General features: G+C 37.6%; 1 protein-coding gene across 1 annotated transcript in view; it reads left to right on the top strand.

Moving 5' to 3' along the window:
* OXCT1 (3-oxoacid CoA-transferase 1) overlaps window positions 1–24076 on the top strand; it is an 83343-nt gene extending 59267 nt beyond the window's left edge. The window contains exons 14-17 of the mRNA XM_066339379.1: window positions 8867–8956; window positions 13583–13663; window positions 15661–15762; window positions 21832–24076. Of these exons, the coding sequence (XP_066195476.1) occupies window positions 8867–8956; window positions 13583–13663; window positions 15661–15762; window positions 21832–21867 (309 nt within the window). The 3' untranslated portion in view covers window positions 21868–24076. The remainder of the gene's footprint in view (window positions 1–8866; window positions 8957–13582; window positions 13664–15660; window positions 15763–21831) is intronic.
* The last annotated feature ends 597 nt before the right edge of the window (window positions 24077–24673 follow it).

Genomic DNA, 24673 nt, shown 5'->3' with positions numbered 1-24673 from the left:
GCAACTTAGAAAATAAACTTTAGCTTTGTATATTCTTCAAATGGAGTCTAAAATTCATATTTATATTGCTAAGATAGTGCAGTTAGCACTTAGAGAAGAAGAGTATGATGTAATTTGTGCAGGAGATGCAGTTTGGATACAGAAATCTGTATCATTCCTTGAAAAAAAAAAATCCTTATGTTTTAGATTCAGCAGCCTGCAATTTTAATGCTCTAGCTTGGACTAGCCAAACCTAAGGGATTAAAACATTTAGACTTAAATAAAATTACAAAAAAATAAATCCATGCTTTATAAAAGAAGATTATATGAAAAGAAGAAATGCGGAAACCCATTCAAATTCAAAAATAAGTCTTTTAATTTACAGTCTGTAGAGTTTAGTATAACCTAAGGCATTGGAAATATAATTTTATATATATTTTTGGTAGCTTTTCTACAGGGCTTCAAAGTCCATATTTTGCACAGTTTTGGATACTTTTGACCTCATTAGTAAAAACATTTTTAACATAAAGGTAAATTGGCAGAGACCAGCCTATGCTGTGTCTCCATAAGGGGTTTTTGTTTTATTTTTGCCTTTAGTTATTTGTAGCGCCAAACCTGGAAATGGAGGTCTCCACACCAAGAGTTATTCTTATTGAAAATTATAATTTTTAATGATGGAAGAAAGGACATATATCCCTGAATGCATTCCTGAATGCCTGAGAGCGCTGTAAGTCTTCTCTGAGAAGCCCTACTGCAACCTGTTTGTCACTTTGCTTGGGTAGGAGTGTCTTTGTGCAAGGCATATTTTCGTTTTAAATCCAAGCACATTGTCTAGTTACTCTCCTAGTTCTCCTAGTATATCTGTGGCACTGAATGCATTAAACTCAGTGTTTTGTTTCAAGCTGTACAGCATTGCAATAGAAGTATTTTACCTATTAACTAGAAAATGTGTGAAGGACTACAGATGGGTTAAAATCTGTGCAAATAGAAAATATGCAGGTTAAATATGCTTAATGACTGGGTTTTTCTCAGTAATAATGTCAAGTTGTCTGATGTCTAGGACATGAGAAGGGCTACATCAGTAGTTCAGCAGAGGAGAAGGATGGGACTTGTAGTTACCCAGAATCTTCTTGGAAATCTGCTTTTCAGTGGGACATTGGTTTAGTATGATGTATTACGTTTTTCCAGACACACATCTTGAAATTTTGCCTACAGTAATATATTAGCTTACTGCTTATCTCCCAAGAAACCTGTGCCTGAAAGCCCTGCAGAACCTTTGAAAGACAAAATTATCACTATTGCAAAAGTCCTGCAGCCAAAGAGGGGAAACTAAGTGTATTGTGTTGGCTCTACTTCTTCCACCTTTTTGAGGGCTTTTTCTATCAATTTTCTTCATGTTTATTTCTGTTCAGACTGCATGGAAGGAATGTAGGAGCTCCCTATTGGTATTTTATTAATACTTTTAAATTTTAAGTGTGGGAAGTGGCAGCTCTGCTTTCTGTATAATGAGAGCAGCTGAAGAAATTCTGCCTGTCTCAAAAATACAAGCATATGAAGCATATGTCAAAGGACTTCTGATCTGTGGGTTAGTGGTGAGAACTGTTACTACGATATGGAACCATCACTTTCAAGTGAGACTAGTATTATGTTGGCAGTAAAATTTAATTATTGCATGCTATGCTGTGTGTTTTGGAAATGGTATGCAAAGGTAAATGGACAGCTTAATTGTCCCATTACACTGAAATAACATTCATCACTGTAAAGCAAATCCATTTCAATGAAGCATGTTACAGACTGTTTTGCATTGCTCTTGAGATACAGCTTCTCAGTGTGTTCATTTGAATTTTACTCTGTCATTCAAATGTGTTGCCAATGGTTATTTCTAGTTAGGCTCATGGGAGAATAAAGGAATGAAATTTGCCCAACTTTCTTTGCATGTGTTTCATGCAGCCCTAATTTTCTGATTATGGAAAATAAAAATGTAAATATAACATATTTGTGTGTGTTAAATTTTAAGGAAGTTCTTATTAGATTTTGCCCCAAAAAAAGAAGTAATTCAAGAACTTATACTCCATTCTTTCAGGTATTAGACTTACTTTTAAATTTTGCTTTTCTCTATGTGTTTGTGTGTGTCTTAGGAGATACCTGATTCACATTCTTCAAAAACATTTCTTGTATGGCTAAACCACACAACTAGGGATTTTTTGTATATTTTAAAAAATACATTTACCCTGTTGTGCATGTGGAGTTTTGTTGTATTCTGCCAGTATTAGCTTTTTGTTGTATTGTTACATTACCCACTCTCCTGATTGAAAAATCCTGTTAATGACTTCCCACTTTTTTTTTTTTTTTCTCAGAGTAAAATCTAATCTAGCTGTCCTAGTTGACAGTATAATTACAATAATTCTGTAAGTGGGACATATGTAAGGACATAAAATCAGTGTAAAATAGAAAAAGGAAGTACAGTTCAGAATACTTGAACTTTATCCATCCTTTTTGATACAATCTTCATTCAGTCTTTTACACTGGAAAGTGGAAATGGAAAGTGAATTCTGGAAGAGTTGTGACTTTCATTTTAGAATCAACTAAAAATATACCTGTCCTTTAAATACAGGACAAGACTGTTAGCAAGGGGCAAAGGACATATCTATGTTTTTATGAAGTTAGAGTAGCTTTATGCATTTGTATTTTTAAAATATTATCTCATTATTGGGGGGGGGGGGGGGGAAGGGGGCGGTCCTAAAACAAAGTTTTGAGCTAATATGCACTTTCCCAAACCAACCAGGTGTTACCCCACAGCAACCAATGAGATTGTTATGTATGGATCTGATGATCTCCTTCATTATACTGTGCTGTTTGATGCTGACCCACATGTGGTGGCAGTGTCTATACAGAGAGGAAGAGGTGTGACTGATGTGTGCTAGCAGTACTGCAGAAAGGGGTAGAGCAGAGACCTTTGAAGGGGCCCTCAGTTTATCCTTTTGACTGCAGCATTAGCACCATTGATGGTTGTGATGGGATTACCTTGTATCCACTGCATTACCTTAGCTTCTGCTTTTTTCTATGAAGCTCATACTGTTCCAGTTGCTCTGAATTTTAGTGTCTGTTCGTGGCATGATACAATAATTTCCTTTCATAAGGACATCTTTCATACCATTTTTCCTTTCATACCTGACACCTCATCTGTTTCTTTGGCCATGAGAGACAATGCTGGCATCTTTAAATTCTTTGCTCTCATGCTAGCATCTTGTTCACAGTCTTCAGGGGTATGCCTGGAAATTGAGGTTGAATGGGAAGTTTGCAGTTTAAAGTAGAAGCCCTTGTTATCTTCTGTAAGACTTTTTGGAACTGCAGTTTCGCTAATTTTAAGCATAATGTGAGGCATGTGTATTCTTTTATCTAATGGAAAAAGAGAGAAATTTTAGACTGAATGCTATTTCTTTAATACAGTATTAGGGCAGCTGGGAACATGGGCGAGGACTCTTAGGAGGGAAGTGACTTGATTCCTTTCCAAGCAGGTGTATATTTTCACCTTGCCTGTGCTTTGATATTCAGTTTTCAGTGGAATAATTCAAGATGCATTTACTACTGACAAGTTCTCATTGTTTCTTGAACTTATCATTAGCATCAGCTCTGCTGTACTGTTGATGCAATACCCGTTAATCTCAAAAGATCATGTTATTTTAACTGAAGCAGAACAGTTCAGGTGCATTTTTTTGTATGATGTTTGGAATAGTTATAAAATTCAGTTAGTTACAGAAGAAAAGTTCTTCCTCTTGGGAATATGGAGGAAGGTTTTAAGGCACCAGCATGGATTCAAGACCCTAATAGTGTTAGAAGGCTCCTGAATTTTTCTCTTTTTTTCTCAGCTATCACTTCTTTGTCTGTTTATCTGCTTGGATTTGCTTATAAATTGTTTCCTGCTTGCTATAGCACCTTTCTAGCTTGCTTGAAATACTGCTTAGGCAAAATGTCATATTCTCTTGAAAAATATCTTGACTGTCTGGCCCACGCTGGAGTACTCACAAGTTTCCACTGGAATGCCAGATTGTCTTGGGTGCCACATGTGACCAAATAAACATGAACTTTCCTGTTTAGGAATTACTATGAAGCTAAATTAATTCCTCAGGCTCTTTCATGTTGTATTTTGACCACTCAAATAATGTTCAGATATAGACACATTAGATCAGAAGATACATACTCTTCTATCATTTTTTCTTAAAGATGCCCCATTACCATAATAACGAAATAATTCCTTTTGCAATAAGTAGGCATTATGAGAAGTTCATAATGAACTTCTTTGAATGAACTTCATTCAAAGAAGTTCACTACACTAGTAGTGTGTAGGTATATGACCTACACAAAGAAGCAGGAGAGCTGATGATCTCAGTTAAGAAAACCTAAAGCATCAGGTCCAAAATTTCCATGTCTTGCACTCCAGTATTATTTGGACTGAGACTTAGAAAAAACAGCTGATTAAAGCCCAGTGGGAAAAGGATAATTCCCACCTTGTATTATAACGGAGAAGTTGCAAGGAAATTGTAAGCTTATGTCTGTCCTCTACGCAGCTCTTTGATAAATAACTGCCAACACTGGACCTCCCATGGCTATTTCAAAAATCTTTTATTCTTACTTCAAGCTCTGTCCAATGAAATGGTTTTTATAACAGTGCTTCGAATTACCAGTGCTCCACCACCACACTAAATCTTTCCTTCTGAAAAGTTTCTTAAGCTAGCGGCACCATTGTAATTAAGAACTAACAAAAATAATTTTAAATAAATAAATGAAGGGAGCAAATGAAGGAGCAAATAAAATGAGGGAGCAAATAAAATGAGGGAGCAAATAAATGAAGGGTAGGGCAAAAATTTCTTTTTGGTATCATCTTTTAATCTTGAATATTTTAATTCAAATTAGCATGCAGCTGTCCCCTTTTCCAGTATAGTGTAGGGGAAAATGCAAGTTGTGGTAGTTTGGTAGGTGCTCTGAGAGCAATGTCTCTTATGCGTTGGATATTCCTCAAAGTAAAAGCTTGTAGTTACTTGGCTAGTTGCATTTAATGCTGAATTGATTTGCTTTACAAGGCACCACCCTATAGTGATGAATATGTTTTCCTAAAGAGGAGGAGCAGATGAAGCAATTTAAAATCCCTAAGTCCTTCTCTTCAGCTTGCATTTTCCTCTTTCTTCACATACAAAGGGGTGATGTCTCTTCTCTCAGTTATGTATGCCAGTTTCTTCAGCAGTACATTTGTTGATGATCTTCATCAGCACTTAGTTCCACAGGAATTTACTTGTTCCCGCAGGTCTTTTGTAGTTAATAGAATGAAAAGACCTGGAAAATGAGTTAATGGCATTATCAGGATAGATGTATTGATAGCCTGATCCTCAATGCAAACATATTCTGAGTTACTGTGGAGATAATATGTCATCTAGAGCTACTCTGCGTTTTCTTGTCATGGAGTTTCTGGCAGGCAGGTCACTGCAGTCTCTGGCAAGCAGGTCACTGCAGTCTCTGTTAGAGCTGTTTTTCCAGGCAGGATGGAGAATGATCTGGGCAGTACCAGGAAGTTAAGGACAGAGATAAATCCTCTTCACATTTGTATTTGCAAAGAAATATTTAGTAGTAATGATAATTTATGTGGTAAATTTTAAATATTAGTCTGACTGAACAATGCCAAAGGGCTTGTTTATAGATTTAGGAAGATGCAATTTATTCTTCACTATGCCAACAGTAGGAAAATAGGAATATTTGTGTATGTGTGTGTGTGTATGTGAATTCTGCTGTTGTGGCTTGACACTGGCCAAACACCAGGCACCCACAAGACTTGCTCACTCATCCTCCCCTGCTACAGCTGGGCAGAGGAGGGAGAAGGCAAAAAAAATTAATTAACAAATGCTTCATGAATGAGACAAGGACTGGGAGAAATATTTCAAGGGCATAACAGGCTCAACTTCAGTTGGAAAGTGAAATTTTGTTACTAACAGAATCAGAGGATAATGAGAAGTAAAATAGGCCCTTAAAACACTTAATCCCCCCAGCCCCTCCCTCCTTCCCACTGACAGTGGGATACAGGGCATGGGGGTTTGGGTCAGTCCACCACTGAGATTTTCTTCTGCTGCTCCAGGAGAGGAGTCCTTCTCCTGTGAGGCCGTGGGGTCCCTCCCACGGGAGACAGCTCTCTGTGAACTTCTCCAGCGTGGGTCCACTCTCACAAGCAGCAGCCAAACCACACCTGCTGCAAATGTGAGTCTCTCCCTGGCCACACAGCCCTCCCAAAACTGCTCCTACATGGCTCTCATCGCAGGGGGTGCAGTCCTCCAGGGACAGGCTGCTCCAGCCTGGAAGCAGGGCCCCCTCACTCCACAGGGTCTCCCATGGGCTCACAGCCTCCTCCAGGCATCCACCAGGCTCCAGCATGGGCACCTCTCCCACAGGTCTGTCCATGGATCTCTACATCCCCTTTGGATCCCCACGGGCTGTGGCTGGATCTCTGCATCCCCCATGGATCCCCACGGTCTGTCCATGGATCTCTGCATCCCCCATGGATCCCCACAGGCTGTGGCTGGATCTCTGCATCCCCTGTGGATCTCCACAGGCTGTGAATGGATCTCTGCATCCCCTTTGGATCCCCACGGGCTGTGGGTGGATCTCTGCATCCTCCATGGATCCCACAAGCTGTGGGTGGATCTCTGCGTCCCCCATGGATCCCCAGGGGCTGCAGGGGCACAGCTGCTTCACCATGGTCTCACCATGGCCTGCAGAGGAATTTCAGCTCTGGAGCGTGGAGCACCTCCTTCCCCTCCTTCTCCACTGATCTTGGTGTCTCCATGTCGTTTCCCCTCACATGTTCTCACCTCCTCTCCCTTGGACAAGAAGCAAAACCTTCTGGCTTTGTTTTGATTTTCTTCCTAACTATGTCATGACAGAGGCGCTACCAGCCTCTCTCATCGGCCCAGTTTTGGCCAGCAGCATGTCCATCTCCAGAGCCATCAGGGTTTGACTCTGCTGGACGTGGTGGAAGCTTCTAGCAGCTCCTCACATAGCAACATCTGTGGCCCCACTTATACCAGAAACGAGGCTGTGCCAAAACAATACAACTGCCTTCATTAATAAGAGACCATAATGATCTAGAGACTAACAAGTAGCTGGCCTGGCAGTTTAATGATACAAGTCTCTGCCATACATTTTTTATCATGGATCATAGTTACTGATACTTGTGAGGTATTGGATCACATAGTTGATAAAAGGGAGCACAAGAGAAAACCTTTGTACTAGGAAGTTTTTCAGGCATTTAATAATAAACTTTTGGGTTTTAAATCTGTAGTAGTAAATGTTGTATTACTATCTATATAACCACTCAAGAGCAAATGCAAACCATTTGAGGCAGAAATTAATTTATTTTAATCCGTAAAATTGACAGAATCACAGAATCTGAATATTCTGGGTTCTAAGGGCCCTGCAAGTATCATCAAAGTCCAACTCCTGGCTCTGCACAGCACCACCCCCAGGAGTCACAGTATGTGCCTGAGAGCATTGTCCAAATGCTTCTTGAGCTCTGTCAGGCTGGTGCTGTTACTACTGCCCTGGGGAGCCTGTTGAAGTGCCCTGGGTGAAAAGCACCCTCCAGCTGAAAAACTCTTTTCTTATATCCAACCTAAACCTCCCCTGACACAGCTTCAGGCCTTTCCCTCAGATCCTGTCACTGGTCACCGCAAAAAAGACATCAGTGCCTGCCCCTCCGTTTCCCCTTTTGAAGGAAGCTGTAACTGCAGTGAGGTCTCCCCCCTTATTCTCCAGGCTGACCTCATCTCAGCCACTCCTCATATGGCTTCCCCTCAAGGCCCTTCACCATCCTCATTACCCTCCTTGTGTCATGTTTCCTAGTAACCTCTCTTCCACTCCCCTTTCTTTCCTGTTTGGCAACTCTGGATTGGTATGTGCCATCTTTGGTTATTGGAGTCTAGTGCTTGTTGAAGAGTGATTGCTCTGCTCATACTCAATACAACTTTGTACTTCTGATCATTTCCTGTCAGTAATGTCTCTGGTCTGGGCCTCTTTGTTTTCCAAGATCAGATGCATCCAGTTTAAGGTAATGGAAGCAGGCAGGATTGAATGCCATAGCATTATGGAAAGTAAAAATAGAGGTAGCGGAACACGAAGTTGTAAGACACCTGCTGTGATAGCATGTGCAATTGTAACACACTTTAAGGAGAAGGATGAGTCCAGAGGCTGAAAGCATTTCTTGTTTTGAGGGACAAACAGAAGTGAGTACTGAGCTACATTTATATATTTGCCCATACACTGAAATGACCTCTACAGACATCTGGAATATCGAAAAAAAAGGATTGATTTGTGTTGATATAGTGATACAAGGTATGGCTTTCTGAAGTGCCAAGAGACTTTCTAAACTGTCAGATAGATGTACAGTGTTCAGATGTTTTTGTTGCTGCATTTCATAAGTAGAGATTTCTTTTGGGGAAGCAGTGACATTTCCATCAACCAGAGGATATACACTTTGCTTTTTAAGGGACAAAACTACTGGAACTAAATTCATTGCTCCTCAGTGTCAGTGCTTCCGCTAAGGCAATGATACACCTCAGATTTCGGTTACACCCCAGCGAAACAGCCATGGCAGTGGCTTCTCCTTATTCTACTCATCACTCTTCTCCTATTTGTGTTGTATAGAGCTGAGAATGAGACAGCTCTTTTCACTCTGTTGGTGTTTGAATAGTATGGTTATGAAATAGGTGGGCTTTCGATGCAGGGAAAGTTGACTATCTTGTGCTGTCACTTGCAGCCACAATATATAATAATAATAATAATAATAATAATAATAATAATAATAATAATAATAATAATAACATTTCCATTTAAAAATTAATTTTAGGGTAAGATGGTGAAAGGAATGGGGGGTGCCATGGACCTTGTATCCAGTGCGCAGACCAAAGTGGTTGTCACCATGGAGCACTCAGCCAAGGTAAGGCTCTGCCACTTCTTTCTAAATCAGTGTTTTGTGCTGCACAAAAGACAAAAATAAACAGGAAAAAAAGACATATTCATTCTGCTACTTTGTGAGGATTTGACAGTTTTGCTGTTAGTTATTATGGTGATGCAACCGGAGGCCAGGTTAATATGGTTCCTTTGCTCTTGTCAGTGAACCATTCACCATGGGGAAAAAATGAAATATTAACTTCATGTTTAAAAGCTGCACGTATTTTTTAGCTACTTCATGCAAATTTAATGGGGTGGCCATTGACAAAGCTGTAGTGGATGCTGCTCTACTCTTTGCCTCAGAATAATTTGAAAAATGAGGTTTCCCATGGTTAAATACTTGTTATGATGGTAAGATATTTACCTTTGAAGTTTCCAGTCAAATTAGTACCGACAGCTTAATAGAATATATGGTTTTGTCATTATGAGACACAGGCTGCCTTACATCATTATGTGTAAGCAGTTAATCTAGAGACTTCTTGGTGGGGGCAGTGGTGCAGGTATATGCTATAGATAGAAGTCCCCCCCAGAAGACCATAGGAAGCTTTTCATTTGAAGCTTCTAACGCAGGAGAAAAAATTTACTGGAGGAGAAGAATTTCTATCCCGAATGTTTAAAATTTTTTTTTGTTTAATTTTTGTGTTTCTGTTATTCCATATTTATTATATGTCTGCAACAAGAATTAATATCCCTTGTCAGAATTTGCATGGCAAACTATAGTGAATATGTAAATATGAGAGTTAATATATTAACAGCTGTATGTTTTTTAATGAGATTTGAAGAAATAATTTTCACTTGAAAATAGGAACAAATATATATTGAAAAATATACTAGTTTCACAGCTTTAACTAAACTGTGATCTCAAGGGGCATGTTTTGAGTAACAGGTCTCAGTTTAACCTGATAGTTTTCATGTTTATATGCGTTAATAAATAAATGAAAGTATAAAATGAATTCATTTTTATGACTTGCTTCACTATCACACAGCCTCCCAAAAAATGTAGTAACTTAGGGAGTTATCCATTTGCCCAAACACACACTTCAGGTATTAGTATGATCTGAATAAATATATATGCTGTCTACTTACTGTGGAATTTGGTTGAGGCTTAGATTTCATACACAATATAATTATTTAATCTGGTTTTTCTCCTAAAGGTAATATTGCTACAATATTTGGCACTTGTTTGCTGGGTTGTTTTGGTTTTTTTCTGTAGGAGTACTGAAACAGGAAAAGAATTAAAGCAGAGATAGGTTCACTGTTATGAGCAGGTCAGGCATAGAATTATTTATTTTGGCACATATATACCTACTTCGGGGACTTTCGTGCATGGTGCACCTGATGTGCACTTCTGGAGAGCCAGTTACATGTTTTCATTAACTATTTCTTCTGCATTTGTGCGAAGGCACTGCCAGATTAACAATATATAGTATTTTTATTTTATTCTTAGTTTTAAATCACACTTTTTCCTCTTACCTAGTTACTTTCTAGGGTCTTCATATCAATGCTTCTTGCTTGGTCAGATGTGAAGATGATGTCATGTAGATATTTAGTGTTTAGGAATCAAAACTGACGGTGACTGTATCTTCCACAGTTGATTTTCTATTCATGGCTTTTCAATTCTTTTCACCAAATATTTTATCGAAAACTTACTGCATCTGAATGTCTCACCAGAGTAGTCCTTCACCCTGCTCAAAGCCCAATGTGTTACAGAGTGAAAGAATGGTCCACATATACTGAGACAGTCTTTTGTGTCTGCTGGCTCTTTAACAAAGGGACGTTTCTGTAATCATATTCTCCAAATAGATAAGTCTACCATCAGACATTAAAATTTCCTGCAAATCAATAGCAGTCAAGATCTGATGAATGGAAATACAGTGGAAGAAATGGGGTACGGGTAGTGCCTTCAATGGACATGTTCAAGAGGTGCTGCAAGAGTTAGTTGTTGTGCTAGTTTTGTCTGAGTTATGATCTTGTGACAGATCTTCTAATCCTTTTCAAGTTTGTTTTTTTGTTTTCTTTTAATAATAGTGATGGGTTATTAAACATTAAAGTAAATTTTCTAAGAGTTTAACAGCTTTTCTCCTTTCAGTATGCATGTTGCAGTTTTTAAACATAGAAATAGCCTGAGTCCTTGCAGCCCTGGCAGAATATAATTTACACTAAATTATGATGGTGAAACTAGTAACTGTCTTACCACTCAAATAAATACTCAAGGAACTTAACTTTTTTAAAACTCTGATATGCAGTATGTTACAAATACAAACAAATGTGCTCAGTCCCAGGTTAATAACATTTTTAATTACTTAAGTTTCCACATCTAATGAATACCAAAAGGTACAGAAGATAGATGAGACAACATGAAATGAGCTTTGTAGAGGAATCTTCAGCTTAAGAACTGCTCTTGAGGAAGGGTAGCAGACAAGTGCACAAAATGATGACGGCTGGAGAAGGTGGATGCAGAATTCCCACTGCCTCATGAACAAAGTAGGGATAACTGACTGCAATTAGTTGAAACAAGAAGAAACACTTTCCAGAGCTAGCTAATGAAGCTGCGGATGATAGCAGAATGTTGCAAAAATCTCAAGGAATTAAGTTCATATAGAAGAGACTAAACTATTTTATGAGGTTGAGTTCATCAATGCCAATTAAATACAGCTGCCTGAAAGCAGTCTCTGCCTCAGGAAATCTGTGCATTACAGCACATTAGGAACCAAGAAAGCACACCTGCAGAAAGATATTTCAATTTATTTTCTATATGCTTTTCTATACTGAGAGACACTTGGCAAATAGACCTTATGTCAAATTCATTAGTTTTTCTTGATGTATTTTTTGCTAAATTACCTCTTCTTTCATAGCCACAAATAAAAGAATAATAGAATATAAGCTTGATATTTAATGTCGAAACAGTCCCTGTGCATTTGTGTGTATTTTGCTAAATACTGTGTGAAAGAATTAAAATTCAAGTTCTTACCCCCATACCATCATTGACATGTTTTGTAAAACACAGTAAAGTAAGGGCTGGTAATTGTTCCATGTTGTGAAATGAGTTGTCTACCCTGTTCAGAAAAACAGAATGATGGTGGTTTAAAGTACTTGATTTGGGCATGGTTGAAACATGGAGCACTGAATTGAAAACTCCTTTCTCATACTGTGAAAAGTTCTGATTTTAATGTGATGTGGAAGACTAAGGACATTTGTTCTTCAACAACAGAATTTTTTATTTAAAGCAGGCTGGAACACCTAAGGCTTTATGTGTCTACACAATAGCCTTTTTCTTTATCTGAACAAATCCTGAATAAATCTGAATAAATTCAGATGGTAAAAATCATGCGGTTCCATTTAAATTGCTCTCTTACAGTGGCCTGATGGGTGTCTTCCAAAAGTCATAGAATCATTTAGGTTGAAAAAGGCTTCTAAGATCATTTTGAGTCCGATCTTTGAAAAGATCAGGAAATGCATTTCATCTTTAAGGCTAGCTGGTAATACAATAATCTTCAGATCAAGTGTTAAGAAGCTCAAATGAATCAGTTCTCAGGATCACAGGAGCCATTCAAGCTATCACCTCTGTATGTCCATGTGTTTCAGTCTCAGTTGGGTACCACAACCAGACACTACATTTCACAGGGCTGAAAACTGTATCCGATATGTTACTGAAGATATTACAAATAGCACAGATTAGTCTTGGCTCTTAGGCAGATTGCACAAGGACATTCTCAAGTTGAACAAGGTATAAGTAGGTCAATTGAAAGTAACTAGAATGAAGAAATACTTCCTCACAGGGAAAGATAGAATCAAAAGCACATGGATTACTCATTTTGTTATCACTCAGGAGTCAAACTGGCTGTGAGATGGCCCCTGATTAAGCCTTAAGGTAAACTGCTGATTCTAAGTGGTTGAATGAGACTTGTTATACTCTGAGAGTTTTGAAATAAGTGAAAATTGAAAAATAGACAAAAAATAAAAGCATGAGGTAATGGGAGAAGTGTGTACTTAATGCTACTTCTGTGAAACACTTATAAATACTGATGAAAAAAGTAATGATCCATCTGCCTTATATCGCTTCAGAGCTCTTGCAGCCTACGTTGACTTAGTATGATCTAGAGCCATTTTTGAACTATTATTTTTAAAAATTAAGAAAAAGAAGGGAAAAAAAGACAAGGACTTCCCCAGAGACAATATGGGTAAATAAACTGGATTTACTGTTTCGAGAGCATGACTGTTCACTTGAACTCTGGGGATTTGAAGTTCCTCTGTGTGTATGGCTGATCCTGCATATACCATTTATGATAAAGGATAAGACAGGGAAATACATTGCCAATAATGTTGTTCCCTAATTTTTGTCCTTCCTGTGTCATCAATGAGGTTCCACATATTTCTTGTCCTCACACTGTAGCAGGAAGGGCAGATTATTATGCAGCAATATGCAGGACTTATAAACTCAGGAGTCCACTCAGTGGTACAGTAAGATTCTTACTAGTCAGCCACAGAAGTGAATTTGAAAAGTGTTCTAAGCACACTGAATATTTAAATAACACTGAATGGCTACAGCTGTAATTTTCATGAACATGTTTGAGTTTTTTAAAAAATGGTATTTGTATATCGTTAAACACAGGGCAATGTCCATAAAATCTTGGAAAAATGCAGTTTACCACTTACTGGGAAACAATGTGTTGACCGCATCATTACAGAAAAGGTAAAGTATTTTTCTTGACTCCTCGTTAATAATTTTGTCCTCTATCCCTAGTAACAATAGCGAAGCTTAGTAAAAATGAAGAATATGTTCAGCATCTGTTACCACTGAAGGGAAAAGATGGCCTTGGAGTTTAGGTGCAGAAGTCTTGGAACTCATTTCTTCCCTTTTAAAGTTTTGACATCTAGTATACTGAACTGTATGCTTAGATGCCTTCAGAACAAAGGTGCCACGTATGACAGACATGAAAAATGTGTATCTCCTTGTTTTCCTGTGAAATATTTCTGAAAATTTGCTGTGACATACAGATTTTCAAACACTGCTGTAACCACACCTTGGGAGGCAAAGGGGTTTGCTTCTGGTAGGTTCTTCTGTTTGTTTGTTTGCTTTTATCCTTTTGTTTTGTTTCAGTCTTTTTTCCCAGCAGAGCACACATAGGTTGGAGAATTGGCATCTTTCATGTATGCTACATACTGTTTCAAAGAAACCTGTGGTTGTAGCAGAGCTTCAGTTCTTTTGTCCTTACTTGATTCCATTTGTGAAGCAATTTATTCTCCAGTGGAAGCACATGTGAGCATCTCATACTGCTGCTTCTCAAAGTACATTAGTCGATCTTTTCAGGAAGGGATAAGTGACTTAAGTTTTTTGCTGTAATCATACTCATAATTTTATTTTTGATGTTTACATTTCTAAGGACTTAGAGTAGTCTTTCTGTGAGCTATCTACCATGCCAAGTAGAATGCATCAAAGGTGTTGATGAAGAATTCGCTTTCTCATGGTGGGATATTGCTACATTTAAAGAATTTTTCTTCACAAGGGGAAAATATATTAAAATCTGGATGTTTTCTGGTTTTTTAATTAGTCTTCTCCCAACTGGCAACATACAAATGTAAGGTACAAAGAAAATGAGAGGGAACAAGAACTAATAGAAAATAAACAAGTAGAAATGTCTCTGATATTAATCAATTACCAGGTCTTGTGGCTTTATTAGGAAATTATACAAATGTGCAACAAAATTTAGATAGTGTTGCAAATTCTTTTTCCTCAGTAGCATCCTGGAATGTTCTTTATGCCCACTTTTGAAGGCTTAAAGAAGCTGTCCTCTTCCAGTCCCATAAAAAGCAGTTTCATGTGCCCAAAGGACAACTAGACTTCAGGACACTTCTGTGATGAACTTGTGACTTCACTTCCATTTCGAATTCAAGTTTCACTGGTCTTCTGTTTCTAAACTTTTATTTTTAGAGGAAAATTACTTTAGACCTTATGGTTTCCCTGGCAACTAGCTTGCAACCTGTGTATCTCCCTCTGGTAGGCACTATTAAAGTGCACATTGTTTTACAGGTATCTTTATTTGATGCACTTTAAGTCTCAGAGGTGGAGTACATATCTTATGAAGACATCAGATAGAACAGTCTTTGCTTATTCAGCCCCTTCCTCTCAGGCTTTCTTTTAAAAATACTGCAGGGAATCTTGTCTTTCACTGCTAGCTTCTAAAAATTCTAGCATTTGCATTGGGTATGCAGTAGCTGTTGGAGAAACTTATAGTCAGCCAAAGATGATCTCTCTACTGGCCATTAAGTGGCCAGTATGGCCAGTACAAAAGAATGAAGAAGACATTCTCTTACCCTGTTTCTTTTGTGGTCTCTTGGTGGACATTGTCTTGCAGCAAAGAACATCTCAACTCTCTCCTTTGAACCTCCCATTGTCACCAGATTGGAGCAGCAGGCAGAGTCCAGATTTCCTGCAGTGATGCACAGTTGTATTTTTCCCCACAAAAAGAACACATACTAGATTCTAGATATTCTAACATATTCTAGATTCTCTTTCTTGGTACAAATAAGTGCAGCAGAATATTGGTCAGTCATGAAAGTGAGAAGTGGCATCTTATGTTACTGAAGGAGTGCTATCTACTTCAGCACACCATTTTGTATGTTACTGCATTTATATCCTCATTTTCTCTTTTAATAATAAAATAATTATGTGCTTGTTGAATTGAACAGGCAGTGTTTGATGTGGACAAGAAGAAGGGATTGACCCTCATAGAAATCTGGGAAGGACTGACAGTAGATGATATCAAGAAAAGCACTGGCTGTGACTTCGCAGTAAGTAATTTTACAAACCAGTACAGTTTGGGATCAGAACAAATATTCTCCACAAATACTTATCACATGAAGGCTTGTAGTTGAAGTAAGTTTCATCTTTATAGGTGAGAACTGAATAGATTACTGTGGGATTTACAAGAAAGATAATTTGGGGCTGATATAGTGTGATGATGTCAGAAGCATTAGAAGCTAGGAAAACCAGGAAAGATGGAGAAATAACTAAAAGTAAAAAGACAAGTGGAAAGGAAACTTCCATGCTTTGAATATGGGAGCTGATTCATCTCTGAGAGATGGATAAATATATATTTTTTCATTGTATATGTTAGTTCGCTTAACTCTCTGTAGGTAAGTTTCCATGCCATCTTTAGATGGAGTTGTGAGTCTTCTTGACAGGAACGACTACAATTGTCCCCTCTGTTTTAGTAGTGCCAATCAATGAACTACTCTAAGACTGCCTTGTAGAAATGGAACTTTTGATCTGCATTAATCCAGCAAGCCCCTGTCTTCTACAGGGTGTACTGAATGCATGGGTGGCTGATAATACAGTTTTTTCTTGGCCTGTCCCTACATCAATATTTCAAAATTTTTTCTTCAGTTGTGAAGTCTTTTGGGGCAGTTCAACCCTTCTTTGACAAGGGCAAGCAAGTATGACAGTGTACAAACCATACTATAAAAACAGTCCAGAAATATTTAGTCATGAAGTAAAATATTCCTTTTTACAGAATTTCATGGTATGGTTATGGCAGCTAATTGACAGACTTCAGAGCATTTAGTATATGCAACAGTTTTTTATTCAGACTTTGAGTATATTCTTGATAGTAAATAAACTTTCTGAGCAATGAACCTGTGAAATGTCATTTATTTCCTGTGTCCATAAGAGACCATTTCTGGTAACTAAATATGATTGTGTATTTTTCTCCTTAGATATTTAAAATAAAGGTCTCTTCACTGCTGAAAGTAGCTTTAATTATCTAGAAAAAGATGTTGGATTAAGACTAGTGGCCTGCAACTGCAGAGTGCAGGAAGCTGCTACAGAATCGCTTTGCTGAACCTAACTACACTAGGTTACTAACTTTCCATGTAATATTTTAGGGAAGTCGTTATTTTTTTATTTAAATTGGAAACAGCCTTCCATATCCAGCAGTTCTGTGTGGAAATGAAATTATTCATTCAGCTTCTTACTCTGATCTAGTAAAAAATTTCCAGTATTTTAGAACTTTGATAGTGTCAGGACTTTTTTTTCTTGGGCTGATCTGCCTGTCAAGCAGCTAGCATCCAGAAATAAAACATAAAACTGAACTTTGTAGGTTTGCATGTATCACAGTCAGTCACTTTGTTTTGTTCTTTTGTATTTAATTTGGGGAGTAACTTCTTGATTAATTTGAAGGTGCAATGTTTAAGTAAGCATTTAAATAGATGTAAACTACAGGGGAGGACTTATGTTCTCAGAAGACACTATGCATTTGTTCCAAACCTGCTGGTTCGAAAGGATCTGGGGTTTTTTTGGTTGAGATAACCTAGAGATACCTATTCAATTAAGTGGTGTTTCCCAAAGTAAAGGCAAGCTGCCTATGCTAAAGGCAGAAGCAAACAAAGAATTCAGTGAAAGAAGTGATATGGTTAAAATAATGGGCTATGCCTTAAGCTTTGCAGCAGGTATGATAGGGCAAGACAATTAGGTTCAAAGAAAAGATTAACACCACCCACTGTTCCTTGGAGCTTTCCTGGAAATGTTACAAAGGAGTGATATAAACTTCAAATCTTTAGTGTAACCTGAAGTTAGGAGTTGATGAGAGGTACTGGAACTGTCTGGCTCCCTGGGATATGTCTGTCTAAGGTCAGGAAGGGACCCGTCACAGGCACCATTTCCTAGCTCTCCAGAAAGCAAACTCCAGCACAGTCTGCTTTGTTTTGCTGCCACAGTCATGCATGAAATCACGAGCTCTGGGCATGAAAAATGTAGATGCTTCTTGGTTTATGCATTAACATGTACTTGTCTTGAAAGCAGTGTCTTGCATAAATGCTTGGAAAGCAATGCTTGTTTGCAAAGCGTGTACCTCTGCCAGAGCACATGCATGTGTCAGCATGATTTACTGATGGCTCCTTACAAAAGTGCCCGCAGTCCCTACACCACTGCAGGCTGAAAGCATGACATGAACCTCAATTATTTGTTTATTAAACCTGTGGAAGGGAAGCACACTTGCCTTTTCTTTCTTTTTCCCCCCTCATCCTGTAAAGAATGTTTCCAGGCCATAGTGTCCTAGTCCTGCTGTCACTGAAATCTTTACCAAATCTTTTGAAATCTTTGACAGGAAGACTGGATTGCTGTTGTGTAATAATACTGGACCCTTGATGGCCTGAGTTTCACATACAGCAAACAACTGCAGGTTCTTTACTTAGTTTTGAGTTTCAGAAAACAGGAATTTGAGCACAGTGATGGGCAGTTATTCAGACTGCAGCATCCTTAGTTCTTTTTTTTTACATCTCAAAACTCTGCCTCAGGCTTTCTTGCAAGAGTAACAGTTGTGATTTTTTATGTTCACCGAATAAGACATCTTGTGTTTGTTTATTTATATCAGTGACAGGAGCTTTACTGATATTGTATTGTCGCAGTAAAAGCAGGATCATATATTTTCCTAGTTTGAAACAGAACTAATCAGAGGAAAATGAGGAGCTGGCCTGTTTTTCTAGTAACTTTTTTTCAGTAGATACAGTGTATGATCTGAACTAAAACAAATGTCTCTCTGTGTTCACTAGAAATGAGATTTTTAAGAGATGACTGTATTTTTATATGTGACTACCTCACTCCATGCAGACAAATCCTCTTTGGAGAGGAGAACTTTATAGGCTATATGGTGGTATTTGAGACCCATTTGACTATACAATTCCATTTCACAGCCTGTTTACTTACTTGGAAAAACATCTCCTAAAGAACATTTACAAAACAAAATGTTGAAGGAAACATGATGTAGAGTCAACAATCTTCATTATAGACTGGCATAATTTAAAAAATAAACAATCTGCTCTTTATTTTACTGTGCTGTGAAGACAAAATGTTGGCTTATCTTGCATGCTTAAATAAGATTTGCTGTAGCCTATCATACAGATCACCTTGGCAGGCAATCTGTTTGGGCTTGTACTGCCTTTGACCATTCATGAGACCATGACAGAACATACTTTTGCAGGTGTATTTAATTATAAAAATAATCAGGATAAGTCACAAATAAGTCACCACAACCTTTATTTTTCCTTAATCTTAAAGCTTGCTTTTTTCAAAATATTCTTTAAAGATAAAATGCAGTATAGAAAAAGCATCTGTAAAGGCTAGTGTATGTTTAAAAAGGAATTGTGTGTCCAAGTACAACCACTGAGTTCAAAGTGATACAGGATATAGATTTTATTTTATGGAAGAACATTTTCCTTTGAGGAACATTTTCTTTTGAGGCTGTTGCAAGATTAAGTTGATTTTAAATGGATGTTGTGTTTTTGTTTTTTTTTTTTTTTTTTTGCTTATCAATCACGCCTGCTTCAAAAACCATTAAGAAGAGATTTTTGTATCAAGTATATATGTATGTATTTGATGTTAGAATTGTGGATTGCATGTCTCCGAAATGAAAAAAATAGGTGTTAACAACTTTTATAAATTTAGCAAACACACTTTTTTTTTTTTTTTTTTTTTTTTTTTTTTTTAGGGTCTCATTTTAAAATTTTGAGCAGTAGCTTGCTATTGCTTACTTGTTAAGTTCAATCAGACTTAACAGAATTCTGCCTTATTCAGAATCACAACCTGAAGGATGTTCACTACATAGAAAATCAATGAAATAAACATAAGTCTGTTTGTGTAGCTGAAAAGAGTATTTTCGGGTTGGGAATCACAGATTCAACAAGCCCCAGAGCCCAGGCATCTTCTTGCCAGTTGAGAGGCCATGTACAGGACATGCACAGCTCCTCCCAGAACATCTACCTGTCCAACATTAGCGAAGTATTTGAAGCGTCCAAGATAAGATGTTCTTCCTGTAAGAGAAATAGTATTAAGAATGTGTTGCTTAGGAGGTATCATAAGAAAGTAGCAACTCTGAAGCTATGCACTGTGAATGTGGTCTGCATTATAAATGCTGTGCTCTTAGCGCAGGGTAATACTGGATTGACTCTAGTGAGTCAAAGCTGTAGACTCAGGGGGTCCTGAAATGCTTTCTACAAGATTATTCCTTGTTTTCCCAGCACAAACCATCCGTTTTGTTACAGTGGCATTTTTTTCTGCTTATTTAATCACATTTTAGCTAGAGCAAAAGTTGCATTTGGGTCCAGTTCTGATTGGTGCTGGGCTCTCACTACTTCCATTATGTTGGCCAGACTTAATGGCACAATAGGCTCATGGGCATCAGACCCATCTGAGGTGGATAGTGGTACACACAAATGACAGCTGTTAGCATCAGATGTGCAGACACCACATTTAGTGTAATGTGCTCATCAAATGTGAAACGCTTGATGTTTTGATGGTACTGAAATCTACATAATCAGAAAAAGTAGAAGTCTGTCCAGTAATTGCCTTTGTTGTTGTTTTCAGAACACAGATTTTAGTGTTTCTTTCTTCAACCTCCAGTGTTTAGCTTTGTTTCAATGAAACCATCCCTGGCTGTGGTGCAATTAGGCCCAAACAAAGTGAGGCGCCATAGTAACTTGGACTCAAATGTTGAAGCCTTTCTGGAACTAATCCAGGAATGCTGATACACTGTACCTGTTATTTCTAGTTCAGTCACAACTTTGAAAAAAATCAGTTAATTGTTGCCATCCACTGAAAAACTTCCATTAGCATGTGATACAGTAAACACTGTCTTCAAGAACTAACTTTTCCAATGTGGTATCTTCATGAGGTTATAAATGATGATACACAGTGGCTGGAGGAAAGATCACATAGAAATCTAAATGGTATAGAAAATACAGCCCCATATCTCTAAAAGAGGCACTAATGCTTGAAAAGGCACTTATATGTTATTCTTTCATGAGTTAGCTTCTTGAGTACTGTTACCTGAAAAAGATGGGTTAAGGAGGCAGGAGGATGCAGTAGATGATGCTTCCATGGGACACATTAATCAACTAGGGGCCAGGTTTTCCACAAAACTGTTTTTCATCCTGAAAGAGTAAGATCACAAGTTATTTCTGATCTTCATCCTGGGGCATTGGCCTGAGAACAGGAAATAATTAAAGAGGCTTGGATCTTCTGTGGAGACCTGTTCCTCAAGGAGTTTGTGTAGACCTGGAGTGAGAGTTCAAGCAAATACTAACAACTGCTGCTCTACAAAGTCTTCTCTGTATTGTTCCTATTTACACCTTCTTTCCTCATTGACCTTCCTATTTAGGCTTACTTTTTTTTGGTCTGTTGTACATTTATAATATCATTAAATGAATTTTGTGAGTGAATGAATTAAAACAATAGAGTACATAAGTGTATCCTTACACAAAAAATAATGTGAATGGAAAAATACAAGTTTTTTTAAGAAAAGCAAAATTGAAATTAATTAACTATATAATCATTAAACAAATAAAATTGAATGTGACTGGAAGAAAGACTTTAAAAAATAAGAAATATAAATTTGATATTGTAATATATCATCATCAAACAAATAATCCCATCAAATGTATCCATACACAGTAGCTGCAGAGTGTTTATTGTATATGCATAACTTTGATTGCATTTCCCCTGCAAACATGCATGTTTCAAAACTTGATTGACTGTTCGTGCTCAGAAGACTGTGTAGGGGGCATGTGCAGGTTCATCTTCCCAAGTTTAATATCCTTGCATTCTTACACCAATAATCTATCTCAAAATAAATGCAGTTTAGAGTCTAGATACTAGCACCACACATAGCTCGTAATCTTGCATCAGAAAATTTAGTTGTAGTCGTTTTTATCTCTGGCATACTGCAAATATGGCAGGTTAAGCAAGTACAGTGTCTCTAGTCTTTGGTGGTATACAGTTGATACAGGTGGAAGTGAATGGTGGGTTGTACTGCTAGATCTTATCTGTATGACACAGTTGTGGTTTTTTTTTTCCTTTTTTTTTGCTAGGTTTCACCGAAACTAATACCAATGAGGCAGATTTAAATGTGAATTACAAACTGGGCTTATTTCACAAGGAGGCTTCTTTCCAAATGGAATAAATTGATAACTGTCTTGCAATTTTACTTTTTTTCTTTTTCTTTTATTTTTAAGGGCTCTCTAAGTAGTTTCCAGTTAGTTAAACTCAGGCTGTGACTATAAGCCTAATTGTATTCTGCTTTCATAAAATTACCAACTTTAATGGAATGGTGAATATATTCTCTAAGTTTTGAATAATGTTATAGTAAAATGTTAATGATCATTGTAAAAAAAGAAAAAAATGCCTTGTAGTCTGTCTGCCAAATACTTGATTTTTTTACACAGAATTAGAAAAAACATGCAAAACTTATGACTGCCTCTGTGTTTCCTGATATCTGTTGTATTGGAACTACAGCACTTATCATGTCCATTCTCCTGTTAAAATGTGGCTTTTTCTTTTCTGGAGTGGTCTATAACAACTGTATGTATCTGTAGAAAAATATTGGGAATATAGACGTTCCTTTTTCTGAATCTTTTCATCAGTCTGTAACAAAATTGTTTAAACCAGTGGAAATAATAGGGACCTAAATATATCTGCTGTTTCAACAGCGTGTGTCTGTTGGTATTGAGAGGCCTTTGCCTCCCAAAGTCCAGCTGTGACCCTTCATATTTCAGTCATACAAACTAGAATGGGGCTGGCATGAAGGAGGAATATGAAAAAGTGTCTGTCTTCATGCAGACTAATAGTAGCTGCACAGTTTCCCACATGGACTTCTCTTATTCTCCAGATATAATGCTTCTCCCCAGCTCCCAGTTAAAGGCAAATGAATGTAGTTTCTAGAGTCAGGTCTATCCTTCCAGTGTCTCATAGGGAAACAGGGGAAGAGAGGGCTGTGGACACTTTGAAGATTCTTCTGAAGGGAATACAAATGGTTAAGGGTAAAAGCAATATGCACCACTTGTCAGTCAAGGCACCAGCTAAATCTAAAGGGTTTGGAACCTAATTTCATCATAACTTGAGACAATCAAAATGAAAAGACATTATCTCAGAGTCATTTTGATGAAGGCCTTCTTTTCCCTGTTAATTGCAAAATCATTTTTATATTTTGTTACTTTTGCAAACAGATAGCTTGACAGCTTTGGATGTCACATACCTAATCAGTACAATATGTCTTTATTACAGAGAGCAAAAATTCACTGGAAATCGACATTTACTAAAATACAGTGTTCTCTCCAATATCATGGTCTCTGTCATTTCTGTCATTTGTATAAATAGGAGCATACAAAACACTTGAGTTAAAATAATTCCTGACATAATGTGTGGCATCAAGACTGCAACATAATAAATGACTGAAAAACAAGTAAAATTTAGATGCACAACAGAAAGTTTATATAATGCCTATCATACACGTCACAGGCATGTTAAGCACATGACATAGAAAGACAGTCTAATTCTAAGTGAGTAAGGGATTCACCATAGTCAGTGTGTGTTGTGATAGGAACGTAACACATTTCTTGGGCAGACAGAAAAATCATGCAATATTTAGCTCTTGTTCTAGCCTTTGTACAGCATTTTTCTATTCTAAAATACTAAATACTTCTCTTTCATGGAACAGTTAGAAAATCTGTCTTGATCCACGCATGGGGTTTACAGCAGTAAAACTGCTTCAGTTGGAGGTATTATATTGTATAGTTGCACTTACGCTAAACAGTTCTTTCACAATCTCTTGTTAATACCATAACAGGCTACCCTTCATTCCAGAAAGATATAATCAAAATGCCTTTTTAAGCACTGTTATGCCGATACAAAAGTATTCCCATTATACTAAGCTGTGACTTGAACTCATAGCTGCTAGTGGGTGGTAGGCCATTGTGCACCCTGCATCTACAGGCAAGACCTGATGCTGAGTCTGTGGGAAAGAAGTATGTTGTACAAAGACCAGTGCTAATTTCATGATTAATGCATACAAGTGATTTAGTTGATAGGTAATTTGCATCGACGTGAAACTACACTACAGGATATCATAACACTGCATGTTAGTTTTCACATGTTTTCTCTATTTAGGCTGTTTAGGTGTATTTGCTGTGTTACTCACTCATTCCACACAAGTTAAGTTTGACCGTTTTTTTGCTGTCAAGGTGGATTCAAGTTCTGCTCATGGAGGTTTTGAAGATTAAAAATCTGTATATAATAAAACCTGACTATTTTAGCTCACTGTAAAGAATTTTGCTTTTGCGTAGAGCAGCCCAGAGGCCTCTTCCCTAATCGATGAAGGCACTTTGGTGACCATTCTGACCCTTGTGGTTCTGTAGACAACAAAAGGTGCCTGTCTTTACCTTCAGGGCCAGATATGGGTGAAGAGCTACTCTGAGGGGATGGGTGTAGTCCCTGAATGTGTTTTGTTCATCTTCACTCAAAGATCTTGTATAGAGTTCCCAAAATGGATGATGGTTTAAGGGGAGAATTATAAAAACTATTATACATGGGAAGGCAGTTATTGTTAACTTGTCCAGAGGGGAAAAAAATTCCACAAAACCAAAAAGACCAAAGAACACAAACATTTAAGTAGATAGGCAAGTCTTATAAAAATCTGTAAATGAAAATGTTGATCTTTTGCACTTACCAATGCTACATCAGTTGTAGGACTGATTAGTTAATTACAGTAAACATTTACACATCTGTGAAACACAGGAGAAGTGTCTGAGGGCAGGATCAGATGTACACTGCTTCTGCATAGAACTTTGCTTTGCTGGTACACGCACAGAAGCCATTGTTGTAATTAATACATGGCTATATAAAGACTAATGACCTGGTAATGTCTAGGAGTTTAGC

Source organism: Sylvia atricapilla, chromosome Z (genome assembly GCF_009819655.1).
Source record: "Sylvia atricapilla isolate bSylAtr1 chromosome Z, bSylAtr1.pri, whole genome shotgun sequence".
NCBI classification, from domain to species: domain Eukaryota; kingdom Metazoa; phylum Chordata; class Aves; order Passeriformes; family Sylviidae; genus Sylvia; species Sylvia atricapilla.
The sequence above is the reverse complement of the archived record's forward strand: the minus strand, read 5'-3'. Positions and strand labels throughout refer to the sequence as shown.